This window comes from Cervus canadensis, chromosome 9 (genome assembly GCF_019320065.1).
Source record: "Cervus canadensis isolate Bull #8, Minnesota chromosome 9, ASM1932006v1, whole genome shotgun sequence".
Lineage (NCBI taxonomy): Eukaryota > Metazoa > Chordata > Mammalia > Artiodactyla > Cervidae > Cervus > Cervus canadensis.
This window is the reverse complement of record NC_057394.1, coordinates 79,427,764-79,443,713: the sequence shown is the minus strand read 5'-3', so window position 1 is coordinate 79,443,713 and position 15,950 is coordinate 79,427,764. Positions and strand designations below refer to the sequence as shown.

The 15,950-nt window shown below is 42.7% G+C and overlaps 1 protein-coding gene across 1 annotated transcript in view; it reads right to left on the bottom strand.

Moving 5' to 3' along the window:
• FLT1 (fms related receptor tyrosine kinase 1) overlaps positions 1 to 15,950 on the bottom strand; it is a 197,828-nt gene that overhangs the window by 92,903 nt on the left and 88,975 nt on the right. Inside the window, exons 11-12 of the mRNA XM_043477541.1 lie at positions 10,536 to 10,650; positions 1,518 to 1,626 (exon numbers count right to left, since the gene is read on the bottom strand). Of these exons, the coding sequence (XP_043333476.1) occupies positions 1,518 to 1,626; positions 10,536 to 10,650 (224 nt within the window). The remainder of the gene's footprint in view (positions 1 to 1,517; positions 1,627 to 10,535; positions 10,651 to 15,950) is intronic.

Here is a 15,950-nt window from a genome sequence, read left to right as displayed (position 1 = left end):
GGCTCCTCTTGTCTATGGAATTTTCCAGGCAGGAATCCTGGAGTGGGTTGCCGTTTCCTCCTCCAGAAGGGTTAGCCTGCTTCTCCCGAAATAAAAAGGACAATACAAACCTTTGACCGTCATTAGTTCAGGCCATCTGAGACGGATTTCAGAGTCAGTATGTGCAAAATGGCTATCTGAATCCTCTAAATAAAGGCGTTTCCCTACTTGGAATGAATGCAAAGATGATTTTGTCTCCACGTCTCCAATACTGACCGGATAGGGACTGGGTTAGTTTTCAGAGGCTCTACTGGGTGCCTCTCCACCTCTCTAAATCCCACTTGCTCATCTAGAAAACGCGGGGTTATCATACCAAATAGCCCCAGGGGTCTCTCTGGCTCTGACAGCCTGTGGGAACCCACCAGGGGATGTCTCCCACGGCACCGCTTTGTCGGCTAACTTGCCCGACAGCTCCCTGTGCTCTGGTAGCACCTACTTTCCATGAAATCAGACCTACCTACCTATTCCTTTCAGGAGAACTCAAGGTAATGGCGGCAGCCTGCCCCAGGCAGTACGAAGTTTCCAGGGAACTGGCCAACTGCCCAGGTTTCCTCAGAAAATTGGGGGAGCGTGGAGCCAGGCAATTGTTTTATGCTTTGAGCTGCTGACTTCCTTCCTGTGCCATGCTGGGACACAGGGAGTGCCACTTGTGTGCCTTGGAAGTTTTAAGATTTGCAGACGCCATCATATTTCAGGTTAAAAATTCTGAAATGCTACTGAAAACTAGCACACGAATAACCCTCAGCCAAGCTCAGTTTCAGATGTCTTTAGGAGAGCCTCAATTCTCAAAAAGTTGAAATTCGGTTGTGAGATGTTTGCTGTAGAGCAGAAATTAACACAATATTGTACATCAATGATATTTCAGTTTAAAGAAAGCTGTGAAACAATTCACCTCCTGGGCAACAGAAATGTCGTCGCACGCAGCGTAAGTGGTTTCTTTGACCTTTCCTGCACCACCACTGTGTGCCAGGCCCTGTGCTGGGGACTGTGGGATGTTCAAAAATGAACGTGACAACGGACTTCCCTGGGAATCCAGTGGTTAAGACTCTGCACTTTCAATATAGGGGGTGAGGGTTTGATCCCCAGTCAGGGAACTAAGATCCCATATGCCTCACAGCCAAAAAGCCAAAATGTAAAACAACAGAAGCAATATTGTAACAAATTCAATAAAGACTTAAAAAAAAAAAAAGGTCCACCTTAAAAAAAAAAAAAAGACAAGATCCCAGATTCACAATCCAGCCTGGGAAGATGTCCACAAATAGCTCTAAAAGAGAATTCAGGGAAGTAACTCTTCAAGAGGCCCAACGATGTTGTAGAAGACGATTCCTGAGAGCAAGGATGAAGGTACTCAAGAGTTGAACAACTCTACGGAATTTTTTTTAAAATAAAAATCACTCAAGTGCATTGAAAACAGACAAGGTTAGAAGAGAGACGGAGGTCATCGGGCTGTCTTCATAAGTGCAGGGCGTGTGTTTTACCTGTGATGTAAAAGGTCATGCTTCTTTCCACAGTCCCGACTTTATTGGCAGCCATGCAAGTGTAGATTCCAGAAACTCTGGCGTCAGCCACAACCAAGGTGCTAGCCGTCTGCAAAAGGAGAGGCAGTTTCAGTGACAGGACGGAGAACCCTTGGACACCCCCAAGATGCTTCTGAAGGGGATGTGATTGGGCCACCCTGTGGCCTCGACACAGATGGGACTGCACACGTGCTGGTTACCAGGATCTCTGCAGCTCAGAAAGGGTGGAAAAACAACAGGAAGACAGGTCCTCAGGAGACCGGGGGCTATGACATCCGACTTGTATGAGGGCTTCAGGCTTATTTACCTCGCGCTGCTGGCGCAACAATTACAGACCCGAAGCCCAGATGCGGCACGGCACGTCCTACCCTACGAGGTGGTCAGCGCCACGCTGGCCGGAGGGGAGCCTGGCCCTTCTCTTTTGTTTGCATGACTTGTGATCACGAACACGGTTTACTAACAGGAGCCTTCCTCACACGGGCGTGTTAAGTGAGCAAGGACAGAGAAGAAAGTCTGGCTGAACCATTGCTTTTCTGGAACATGGTGTTGCAGCCCTGATGCCCCAGGAGGAAGAGTGGGCGCTTCCTGAGACCCTTGCATGTGTTTGTAAATTATTGGGTTGGCCAGAAGGTTTGTTTGGGTTTTTCCTGATGGGATGGAAAACCCGAATGAAATTTTTGGCCAACCCAATACGTAATTTCTCAGTCTGTTCGTTCCTATTCTAGAAAATAAAGATATGTGATGAATGCATACCACAATTATCATTTCACTAGATTTTAGCGCTGCTGTTCGGTAAGTGTGCCCCTAAAGAAAGATGAGTCAAAAATGGGTGAACTTGAAAGCACTTTCCAAACTGTGACGTCGCAAAAAGTCATGCCTCAAAAAAAAAAAAAAAAAAAAGTAGTGAAACACCAACGTATATGGCTTAAAGATTTGCACTGCTGTCTTCAGGATAAAAATTAGTAGTATGAAATGCATTGTTGAGAATTTAAAAATTTAACCTGACCTTGCAAAAAAGTAACGCATACTATACATGAAACAATGAAACAGCTAGTAAGTTTTTCATATTTAAAATGACAAAAAAGTTTGATCCAGTTACTTACTGATCACTGCAGCCTATCTCTAGGGCACAAAGGTTGGTCACAGCCTCTGACATTGTAGACAGAGCTGGTGCTTTCAGACTAATGGGGTGTCCTGGCTGGAGTAAAATGATCCAGTCACTCACAGGCTAAAGGGATATAAAGGCTGAACTGTGACAGTAGACTTTTTTCTTCTAATAATTAAAATATTATTGGAGTATCATTGCCTTACAATGTTGTGTTAGTTTCTGCTGAACGGCAAAGTGAACTGACATTGGGCTTCCTAAGATGATAACATAAAGTCTACAAAGGGTCCTAACAATTTTCCAAGTTGCTTGGTCACATGGTAGGCATTTTACCCATGTTCTCGTATTCCTTCCAGTAAATTAAAGTATGTCTGTCTTTCATCTACAGGTCAGGAAGACTAAAAACTATACTCCTAGTTTTTTTAGCCAGCAACTCTATTGCTCAAAATTCCTTGTAATTGTCACTGTGGCACAGTCAATATTTCATGATGATTTCATGATCTGTTTGTTGGATCTGTTCAGTTACATCTACTCATATGTCCTCTGTGTATTGTTGAGATTCTGGGAAACGAAAATGTTTGCAATTTGTGGTATGTTTGTTCAATTTAGCAGATGTGTGTGTATGTGTTAAGTCACTCAGCCGTGTCCAACTCTTTGCAACCCTATAGACTTCAGTCTGCCAGGCTCCTCTGTCTGTGGGATTTTGCAGGCGAGAATACTGGAGTGGGTTGCCATGCCCTTCTCCAGGGGATCTTCCTGATACTGATTATTTAAGGCACTGCCCAGATGTTGTAAGGGAGACAGAGGGGAATAAGAACACGACCCTTATTCTTAATTTCAAGGACTACTTGAAGGTAATAGGGAAGAATGTCTCTACTTGAAGATCAAGTATATATATTATACTATTCTTTCACAGAGAAGCACTCGCATGAAGGCAAATAACCAGTAGAGAGAGAATGAGAGTTCAATTGTCTCTTCCTCTATTTGATTATCATTCTAAGAGGTGGGACATAAAAAAATTCTGGATAGCGATTTCTTTATAGTTATTGCACCCACCACTTCAGAGTCACAGAGGAAAAAGCAGCTGGAAGAGGAGCTTGTAGATGCGAGTTGGAAGGACCAGAGAGATCACCGAGTAAGAGTCTGACTGCCGTAATCTTCTCAGGAGACGTGCTCACGTGCTTGGGGCAGAGGCAGATGAAGAACAGGCTCAGAGCCCTCCCCCTCTGCTGTCTGTCTCTCGGCTCTAGCACGGCCTTCCTGGTGAAGTTAGGGCTCCTGTGTTGATCCGAATGAGCCTCAACAGAACCTTGTTTAGAGTCTCAGATGTATTGCTGCTCCATAAATAAGTGAACACCTCATTGCTGTTTGGCTGGAACCTTTGAAATTATGAACAGCGATTACCTGAATCTGAAAGTTGCATTTGGGTTTCTATTAAAATTACTCTGATTTCTCTGAACTCAGGCCAGCTGAGAACCTAGGGTTCATGGCAAGGGCACGTCAGTTCATGTGCACACCCGCCCTGTTTAAGGCCTGGGCGGGAACCTGGGGATAGCTGTGGCCATTTTACAAGACTCCCAGTAGCTCAGAACTTCTGAATAACCAGAGCATAAAACTGAGGTCCACAGAAGGGAAATGAATGAATTCAGGTCACACCAGGTACCCTGGAGATAAGTCGAGTCTCTCACTTTGCCTGAATGACCTCTTCCAAAACAGACTCCTCACCCACAGTCAAGCCTGCCCCAGAACTCTCCTCTCCCAAGTGCCTATGAAAATTGATCTAGAAAATGACATCGATGGAGTTTACATTATTTCTTTGTTTCTGGGTAGCTTTATGTAGCCCTTGCCGTGTGCCAGATAGTGTGGGAGGCATTTACCTTATTTAACCCTCCCTATAGCCCAAGGACTTGGGTGTATCACCTGATCTACAGAAGGGGCAACTGAGCTTACAGAGGTTAATCGATTTGCTCAAATTATGCCCAGGTTTGTCGGACTCCAGTGCCTAAGCTCTTAATCTACACAAAACTGCTTCTTGCCCTAAAACTCTTTAAATTTCACAGCACAGACCTGGTGGTAGAGTTCTGTCTACTCTTTGAATTGGGTTTCCCCTGGAAAATACCTCCTTTAATGAGCAGTTATGGGTCCCTACAAGCTCAATACTACTTGGTACAGAAATACTAGTTTCTTTTAGCATTTTATACAAGTTGCAAGCTATTTTTCCAATGGATAAAGTGTTATATGGTTTGAAAATATGATTGATAATGGACAAATTATAAGAAAATTTTACTTGTTTATTTAAAAATATTTACTTATTTTACTTGTTTATTTAAAAATATTACTTACTGGGTCTGAGTTGCAGCACATGGGACCTTAGTTACAAAGGATCTAGTTTCCCTGACCAGGGATCAAACCTGGGCCCCCTGTATTGGAGCCTGGCGTCTTAGCCACTGGACCACCAGGGAAGTCCTTAGAAGAAAATTTTAAAATAAGACACAACTTATGTCATGGGAGTAACTTTATTAAAAATTATCTTATTTCTAGAGGACCTATTTTTCTAGGGTATATTTTTAATTTATACATTAGCAAATATCAACTTTGTAGTTGAAAAGAGGAAGTATTTCAAACTCAAGAATTTGAGTCATAGCATCTATTTGAAAAGATCGTATTTCATAAGGTACACCAAAAGAAGTTCTCAAGGCTGTCTGCTTGCCTTTGTTCTAGAATTAGTTTCCATTTGTCACAGCTTTTTGAGTTCTGAACCCACACTTTGCCTCTATTTGCTCTTGGAGGACCACAGGATTAAGATATTAGAAACATGCTCTTAAAGTCCATTCTCTGGATTCTTCTGTGTGACCCAGGAACACTGCTGAAGACTGTCGTCAGGCTCTGTCAGTTTGGAATTTATTCATACTCCTTCCTTCCTTCCCTTCCACTAAGCATTAGTGATTCACTACTTCAATGCGTTTGAACCTCACGGAACAGAATGGATAGGACGATGTGTAATTCAGTCTAATTTCCAGCACTTGCTTTAAAAAAAAAAAAAACTATATATGGAACAGTGATTTTAATCTTGGGATGTTTCAAATACAGTTTCCTTTGAAGTGTTTCAGAGAGAAATAAAAGCAGATATGTAAAGGTCAGGGAAGAATCTAAAATTATCCTAGGGTGGCACATCTGAGCCAATTGATGGGAAAATAGAACGTGAGAATTAGACAAAACTGGAGAGTGTGTAGGGGGCGGAGCCCACACTGTGATTCCGAGATGAGGCGTTCGGGCTTCCGTAATGGACGTGTCTCCTACGGCACACACATTTCTCAATGAAATCTCAAAATGATTTCAATGGAAATGTTGCTAAGACATTAAATTGTCACAATCCTCCAGCCTCACAGAATCAACGCTGTAAAACGCATTTCCTGTCTGTTTTTTCCCAACACCAGGTTCCTTCTACTTCCTGCTCCAACTCTACAAACCAACAGTCTGGCAACTCTGGGGAAACAATACCAAAGCTCCTCGTGTGCCATTAGCAACTCCAATTGATGACTCACTTTTCATAAATCTGGGCCAAAACCTGGCCATAAGGAAACTGAATTTTATTGTCTTGTGCACCCTTCCTTGGGTTAAACAAAACAAAAAACACAACAGAAAGGGGAAAAAAGCAAGTCCTTGAAATCCGGCAGGTGCTCGAATAGGACCTCATTCACCGATGGCTGAAGCAGGGTACTGGACTTGCTGACTACAGGACTGTGGGGAAAAGTATTGGTGTGTTCTAAGCTGGGACTTTCATTTGCTTTCTTAACATGTACAGAAAAGAAAGGCAGTTTTAATTGTAAAGGAAAGACTATGCAGAGAATTCTGCGACAGCAAAACGTCCATCTGTCATCTGAAAGGTTGATGTTTTTCACAGACACACAAGGATACATCAATAGACGCTAAGAGCCAAATTAGGAAATTCTTCTAAAGGTAAGATGTAAAATTAATGACTCCCTTAAAATCTAATGTGTTATTGTTACTAATAGGATGTGTGTGGGTTGTGTGTGTGTGTGTGTGTACTTTGTTAAGAAGGAGTATAAAAGTCTTTTTCAATGCAAACTATTTTAACAAATAGTCTTCCTTTGGGCTTCCCAGGTGGTGCTAGTGGTAAAGAACCCACCTGACAATGTAGGAGACGGAGGAGATGCGGGTTCGATCCCTGGGTCAGGAAGATCCCCTAGAGGAGGACATGGCAACCCACTCCAGTATTCTTGCCTGGAGAATCCCATGAACAGAGGAGCCTGGTGGGCTACAGTCCATGGGTCACAGACTTGGACACAACTGAGCAACTTGGCAGCAGCAGCAGTCTTCATTTGTTGTTGTTGTTTAGTTGCTGAGTCAGGTTCGGCCATTTCCTCCTCCGGGGATCTCCCTGACTCAGGGATTGAACCAGGGTCTCCTGCAATGGCAGACGGGTTCCTTACCACTGAGCCACCTGAGAAGCCCAATAGTCTTGATTGCATATGTTCAGTATCTGGGGGATTGCATTAGGGCACATATGACAATCACTTTGATAATGGGCAAATGAGGTAGGTCAGATGTTAGGAGCTCCATTTTTTTCTGGAGGGGAGAACTCAGGTTCAGAGAGGTGAACTGATTTGCAGTTGGTTCTATATAATAGAAAGAGTGGAGCTTAACCATGAATCCTGCCCCCAGGTTGGATGACTCCAGAGCCAACTGTGCTGGGTGGTCTCTATGGAAAGCCTCGGTATAATTACACTCCCTTGGACTGCAAGGAGATCAAACCAGTCGATCCTAAAGGAAATCAGTCCTGAATATTCACTGGAAAGACTGATGCTGAAGCGGAAACTCCAATACTTTGACCACCTGATGTGAAGAGCTGACTCACTGGAAAAGACCCTGATGAAAGACTGAAGGCAGGAGGAGAAGGGGACGACAGAAGATGAGATGGTTGGATGGCATCACCGACTTGATGGGCATGAGTTTGAGCAAGCTATGGGAGCTGGTGATGGACAGAGAAGCCTGGCGTGCTGCAGTCCATGGGGCCCCAAAGAGTCGGACACGACTGTGCGACTGAACTGAACCGATAACTACAGAATTATAAGACAATGCATTTGTTTAGAGCACACATGGAAGAAATCAGGGAAGACTATCTCACCCAGATTTTGCTCCTCCACCTCCATCCTTTTTCACAGGCGTTCTGTATGGAAGCAGGTGGATACTTCATGGTTTCAGCCTAATCAGAAACCTGACCTAGCTTTTTCATTTTCTGTTTTCTATCATATATATTTTGCGGACAGAATACCAAAACCAGACTAGAAGTTCCTTTGAAATTAAGATCATAATTCATGCTTAATATCCAGTGGTTCACAGTACAAGCACCTGATGGGGTCAAGAAAAGGCAAAATGATTCAACACTGTCAACGGCATCTTGGAATTTTCTAGTACTTTGTGACAACTAACTTGCTTTCCATTCCGAGGCAATTTCCTGTTTAAAAAAAGTAGTGTCACTTGAGTTAAACTTTCCAGTTTACAGAATTTCCTCTTTTCTAAGTATTTCATTAAATGGCTCTGTCATCAATCTCTACACATCATGGAATGTTTTAAACTACAGTTCATTTGTATTCAAGAAAAAGACATGTAAACCACCTACAGCTACTGCAGTGGCTAGAAAAACTCTTCCTGAGTCCTTGACAAGTGATTGCAGATGTTATTGTGCGAGCCATCGGCATCTTAACAAATTTATGTATTGGTTTAATTGTCAGAGCCCTGGGTCTTGGCAAAGGAAGACTCTGGTTTGAGTTTCTCATAAGCTACTATTATGCTGTGACTTTGAGTTAATCATCTTATCCCCTCAGTTTTTCTTATCTTTAAAATGGAGATAACCACTTGGGCCTGCCAAAGAGTGATGTTGACATAAGCGTATGTCAAAAAGTTTTCCATAATGAAGAATTCAGATGTTATTTGTTATTTTGAAGTCCTGCAGGGACAATGATGCCATCTACTTTGTTGCTTTGAAATGCAAAGAATATAGCTGAACAGACGTGAGCAGATGACAACTGTGTTAACAGACTACTCTGAATCAACATATGCATGTAGTAGATACTTCAGCAAAAGGTGATTTGATATGTTTTCTTTTCTTTGTAAAGCATCACTACCTCTGTGCCTGAGAATAGTGGATTTTTAAGTGTATTGTTCACTAATTCAGGAGAAAAAAAGTCACCAGGCTTGAGATGCACTGAGATTTGCCTAGTTCATGAGATGTCAGCTAGTTCTGAGGCTAACGGAGTTTAGAAGAGTGAAGAACGCATGTGCAAGAGCAGAAAAGATGCTTTATAGGCCCTGACTGGGTTAGAGAAACTTCTTTTTTAATTGAGGTATGTTGACAAAATACTAGTTCCATGTGTATGACATAATAATTCAATATTTGTATATATTGCAAAATCATCACTACATTAAATCTAGTTAACATCTATCAAATGCACAGGTAAAAAGTTGTTTTTCTTGAGCTGAGAAATTTTGAGATGTATTCTCTTAGCAACTTTTAAGTCTGCAGTTCAGTAGTATTAACTATTGTCACAGTGCCGTCTGTACATGATATCCCAGTGGCTATTTATTTATTTTACAAATTGGTGGTTGCCAGAGGCAGGAGGTAGGGTGTGGGCAAACGGATAAAAGGAATCAAAAGGTACACAATTCCAATTTATGAGCTTTTTTTGGTTTATTTGTTCACATGTGAGGTTATATGGTATTTGTCTTTCTCTTACTTACTTCATCTAGCATATGCCCTTAAAGTCTGTCCATGTTGTCACAAATGGCAAGATTTCATTGTTTTTTATGACCAAGTAATAGTCCGCTGTGTATGTGGACTGCATCTTTATCCACCCATCTGGCGATGGACATTTACGTTCTCTGTCTTACTATAAATAATGCTGTAGTGAACATGTGGCTACACATATCTTTTGAGTTAGTGTTTTTGTCTTCTTTAGACAAGTACCCAGAACTGGAATTGCTAGATCATAGGGTAGTTATATTTTTAATTTTTTAAGGGACCCCAATATTGCTTTCCATAGCGGCTGTACCAATTATATTCCTACCAGCAGTGCATAAGGGGTTCTGAACAGCCTCACCAACATTTTTTATTTCTTGTCTTTTTATTCTATGTGTGATTTTATTTATTTTTTATTGGCGTATAATTGCTTTACAATGTCATATATTTCTAGTCTTTTGACAACGGCCTTTCTGCAGGTGTGAGGTGATAGATATCTCACAGTGGTTTTGACTTGCATTTCTTAGGTCAGGGAATCTGATTCACTGTGGGTTTGTCTATCCCAACTGAGGCTTTGCCAGTGCAGAAACGGAGGGGAAAAACAAGATATTTTGTGAAAGGGAAACACTCCATCTTAGCCTAAAGTTTGGTACTAGCTTTTGCTTACTGACATCCCACTTCAATTATGTCAGAGACTCTCCATCTTAGTTAAGCTAGCATCTCTTAGGGAACTTTTGTGCATCCTGGGCTCCATGCTGAAGATTCACATGGAATAGTAATTGGTGGAACAGTATAATATACTACTATGTATACTATATAGTGTAATAATAGGCTATTATGCAGTCAGGGTCCAGGCCCCCATGGATGAGGGCCAGTCTCGTGTTCAAGAGGCATCAGGACAAGGACTTGTTCCTTTGGAACTGGTGGTCAGTTGGGGGGGAAACAGCAGTTTGAGTCACCTCAGTGCATCTCTCCATGAAGACATACTGCCTTTCTTCTCTCGGAATTTTTGTGTGAGCATTTGAATTCCTTCTGACTCTAATAAACCCATAACTAGGAGATGAGTGTGTGCGTTTAGAATAAATATCCCCACACTTATTCTGATAAACAGTACCTTATTCTTCCCTTCTATCATTGCCACACGCTGAGTGATGCTCTCAATTCTGTTTCCTACAGTGCTGTCAGGATCCAGGATAAAGGCTTCTTCATTAGTGGAGCAGAAGTCATACCTGTTTTTAAAAAAAGGAAGTCATCACTGTATTGCTTTGCAGCATGGTCCACCAGCATGATGGCTGGTGATGTGAAAACCATTCAGTCCTCAGATAATAAAATCACACATTTTCTTATTTTCCTTAGATTCCACCGCCCATTCCCACCAGTATCCATCCTCAAAACTTAAAAATAGCAGACAGATTTTGCCTGATCTCCAAAAAAAAAAAAGAAAAAAAAAAAAAAAGACCATCAATGTGTTTTCATACATACTTCTGGTTCTAAATGTTAAATACTAAATAAAAATGCATAAGTTCAACAATCTAATATCTAGATTTTAATTAGTTCCTAGTGGAGGAAACATGCAAACACAGGAGAAAAAAGTTATGTTAATGAATGGAAACCTTAAGGAAATAACAGCATTTCACATCTATAAAAGGCTGGCATTTAATGAGAATATTCCGTTATACAGCTAATTTTTTCCAGGGCTAATTAAGTGTATATGGAAACACATATCATGGAGCAGTTATTAATTTCAGTCTATTTCTTTTCAAGTTCGAGAGTATCATGGCAAGTTCTTTAACCTCTCAGGCCTCAAGTGTTTAATTATAAAATACATATGTTAAAGATTTTTAAGATCTTTTTCGCTTCTAAAAGTGCATGAAATCTCTCTTAATACTTAAATTAGCTGGTGGAGTGTGTGCTCAATCTCTCAGTCGGGTCCAATTGTTTGCGACCCCATGGACTGTAGCCCACCAGGCTCCTTGTCCATGGGATTCTCTAGGAAAGAATATTGGAATGAGTTGCCACTTCCTTCTCCAGGGGATCTTCCCAACCCAGGGATCGAACACACATCTTAAGTCTTCTGCATTGGCAGGCGGATTCTTTACCACTAGTGCCACCTGGGAAGCCCAGCTAATAGCGCACCAGGTAGTTTGATGAGATTCCAACCTTCACCTGAAAGTAAGCATGTTCTTTCAAACACCTTATTATCAGTAGGCGTCTATCAGTTTACTACCCAAATCATCAGTGTAAATATCCACTAATTATTTATTATGTTTCTTCGTCTCTATTTCATTATCTCTGTGATGTCACTTCTACTAATTTAAGGTTTTGTTTGTTTTTCTTTCTCTAGTTGCTTTAAGAGTAAGGTTAGGTTGTTTATTTGTGATTTTTCTTGTTTTCCTGAGGGAAGACTGTATTGCTATAAACTCCCCTCTTAGAACTGCTTTTGCTCCATCCCATTGGTTTTGGACCATTGTGTTTCGTTGTCACTTGGATCATTTAGTATGTTTCATGTATTGTATGTTCTCCATGAATAAAAAAATCCAAATAACCAAAAAAGACCCTTATGTCCACTCTGACCCAGGCGGTGCAGTAGCGTTTCAACCTGCCTATCCCCAAGCCAACACCCACGGAGTCACTGCCAGACCAGACCCCTGAGCACTTTGGGTTTTAGTGGGATCGTCATTGCTTCAAAAGCTTCAACAGCTGTACTGCAGAAAGCCCAGGTTTCCATAACTGACAACCAAGGCCACCCAAAGTCCACTCCCTACCTGCCTTTCCGACCTTACCCCTGCAGACGCCCTCCTCCCGGGCAAACCGTGGTTTGGTTCAGCTTCTTCAAAGAACACCTGAGTCCTCCACCTGCCCTGACTTCCCCTAGCTCTATGACCATTTTCTCCTTAGAAAAATAAGAATACAATGATATCTGCCCCATTAATCTCATGGGATCACACAAAATGTTAAATGACTTAATTTACTTGGGGAGGTTCTGTCAATGAAAGCCACCTAGAAAACCTGGGAACTAATCTTCCTGTCTCGGGGTGTACACACCTGACTCCTTCATCTTCACTCACCACTTACCAAGGCCTTGACGCCCCCTCACCACCCACAACCCGGTCTCCTCCAAGCGGCTGTGTCTGATCCCCGTGGGCGCTCACGATCAGAACCCCGTGTGAGCCTGAGACTGGACCCCCTTACCGTGTGTGGTGACTTCTATCTGCATGTCCTGCCCAGGACCCAGCACCGCACTGCCCCGTCTGACGAGCACAGGTGCTAAGTGGACACTGCAAGTGATCTGCTTTCTACCACTTATGACAAAATGATCACCATCTCCTTTAAAGTAGCCTTTTGAGACTTAAATATGGATGTACTGGGGACATGATGCAAATATACAAAGAGCTATTTTCTGTGCCTCAAAATAAATAAAAATCTGTAGGCTCCTGAGGTGTGTGATTCTCTGCCACCCTGGGGAGCTTAGGAGCCGAGTGTGGGTAGGAGCTGGCCTGAGTGCCTGCAGCCCCCACCCCACCGTGGCGGCTTCCTGGTGGCCTTATGAATTGACACTGTTCATTTCTGCATCCCTCTCCTCAATGCAGTCTTTCCTCCTATCTCCCAGCCTAATGAGGGAGGCAAGGAAGTGGTTATTGTTATGATTACTTGCACTGTGAACTTTCCAGGGAAACATGTCATATTCCTTCCTTCTGCCTTCGAATCTGTGGTGAGCAGACAGCTGGCTGGGCTCTCATCTGTACATGGATTGGGCAGATTCAGGAGATTCTCAAACCAGGTGGGAGTGTAAAGCCCTATTTCCAGAAACAATGAGTGGTTGGTTTTAAGTCGTTGCTGCCCTTGGCTACTTATGTGAGAAGAAAGAGGATGAAATTAGTGAGAGAAAAGGTGAGAGAGACGGGATTGTGATGAAAAAGTTCTGTAATTATTCCTCTCTGATGCTGTAGCTGAGAAAGGACTAGTATGTGAAACTGGTGTGTCTTCTGGGGTGGTCTCCCCTCTTGGGGGGCGTGCTGCCCCTTAATGTCCTCTCCCCACCCCCTCCACCCCAGAAGCATTCATCACTTTCAGTGCTTTGGGCAGCTACAAGGGACATGGACCACCCCCATGTGATTGCCCTGTCTCCAGAGTTACACCAGGGCCACGCATGTAACTAGCACCCCACAAGCCTCTGCAAACATATGGCATGAGGCACTGATGTGTGGCTTGTAGTAAGAGTTTTTGTTGGTTTTAAGTGTTTATTATCCCCAAACATACAGATGAGTAGAGCCATAGTGTCAATATAACCCTCCATACACCCATCACCCACACTTAATAATTATTCAAATTTGCCACAGTTGTTTCATTTGTCCCCTTATTTCTTTTTATTTTTCCTTTTGAGAGAGATTGTAAAGTGAATCCCAGACAGCATGTCATGTGAGCCCCATACATTTTAGTGCCCGTCTAAAAAATTATGCACCTTTCCCAATACAACAACAACGCTATGATCCTATCTAATAGAATTAGCCATAATTCCATGGTGTTGTTTGTACCAGGCCCAAAGATCAGATTTCTCCAAATGTTTTTCAAATTACTGTTTTTATAGTTAGAGTATAAGGTTTAAAATAAAAAAGAATTCATAAGGACTGACGATTCCTTAAGGAAGTTCTGCGATGTTAAATAATGTTTTATTTTGGAGTATAGCTGATTAACAATAGCTTCAGGTGGACAGGGAAGGGACTCAGTCATACCCATTCTCCCCTAAACTCCTCTCCCATCCAGCCTCCCACATTACATTGAGCAGAGTCCCACGTGCTATACAGTAGGTCCCTGCTGCTTTCCATTTTAAATATAGCTGCGTACATGCCCATCCCAAACTCCCTAATTGTCCCTTCCCTCATCCTTCCCCCAGCAATCTTAAGTTTGTTCTCTAAGTCTGTGACTCTATCTGTTTCGTAAATACATTCATTGGTATCATTTCTGTGATTTTTGACTAACTGTTCCTTATTATCAGGTAAAATAAGTGAACATTTTAACTTATTGACTAATGGAGGAAACTGGGCCAAAGAAAATTATGTACTTTCTCCTTTACTTGAAATATGTTTAATGATAAAGTTTCAAAGCCATATATCATTTTGCCCTATTTTTTATAACATGTTTACCTTGAACTACTGTTTGCTCCCAGATCTTTCACACACACAGGGTACATATATGGGTTTATATAATATGGGTGTGTGTGTAACATGGATGTGGGGGGTTGTTATACGTACGCCTGTATTGGACATGTGTGTATGTGCTTGACATTGTGACACCGAAGAGCTGAAGTTCTCTTGCATCTGAGAGAGAAGACTATAATTTCATTCTTTTCTCCTCAAAGAAGTAAAAAAGATAAAGGAGGCCTTAGAGGTCTTAATTTCATACTCTCCATTAAAATGCATTAGAGTAAAGCAAGAAGAGGCATTTCCCCGAGGGAAGCACAGTCGGCAGCAGGGGCTCACTGGGGCTGCCAGGTTCCTCCCTACCCACCCACCCTCCCTCCACCCCTCTAGGACAGCCCTGGCATGGAAATGACAGGCTAGACTTGCTGCAAGGTCCTCCAGATGAAAAAAGGGCATATTCTGTGGGCTATTTTTCCATACTGGGGGCTGTGATTTTTCTTCCTCTTTGTCACTGGAACCTTAAAAATAGAATGTCTTTCTGAGGCTGACTGTGTAACACAGCACTTGAAACGACAGGTCGGGGGAGGGGGAGGTCTGCCTGAGCCTTAAGAATACATCAAGCTCTTAAGGAAGTAGATTGTGCCATGTTTGAAGATGCAAAGATAATCGCTGTGCTGGGAACCGTCTTGAGGGGGGAGGAAGCCGAACAACAAGAGGAAAGCGGCGTTCGCTCCTGATTTCGCACAGGAAGCCCTCCGCACCTCCTGCCAAAGGGAGATAAGAAAGCTCCCAGGCACATTCTGGACAAGGCCACCGTTATCAGCTCCAGCTCCACGCTGTCCTCCCTGAGCCCCAAGCCCCCTGTCCCTTTCCTAATGAGCTTCAGGACTCCGACCTCTATTTGCATACAGCATGCCAAGTACAATAGCGTGGAGGTATTTATAACCATCCACAGGAAAAAAAAAATTTCCGGGGTAAGAGTGTACTCCATGTCGATTGCCCTGGAGCTGAAACAAATTAGTTTTGCACTAGAGATTGATGTAAATAAATTAAAAGAAAGCAGCCAATTATGGATCCAACACATGGAGCAGGGACCTTCCATGGGGCACGTCCGTCTCTTTGCCTCCCAAGGAGGAGAGATCCGTAGGGCTCTCTGGTCTGGTCCATGTGACCAGGCGGCTTTGCTCAGCACAGAGTAGGGAAACACCACCTACACAGACGCAGATGACCTTACTGACCTACATGCTCTGGGCTTGTTCCTGTGGTGCCGACAGATTCTCCCTGCACACTCAGAAGCATTTGGCTCCTTTGTGACCAAAGACAGAAGCCACCTTTCTCACAGAGAAAGGCAAAGCAAATGCTGGGATCCAACCTGCAATACTGGCAAT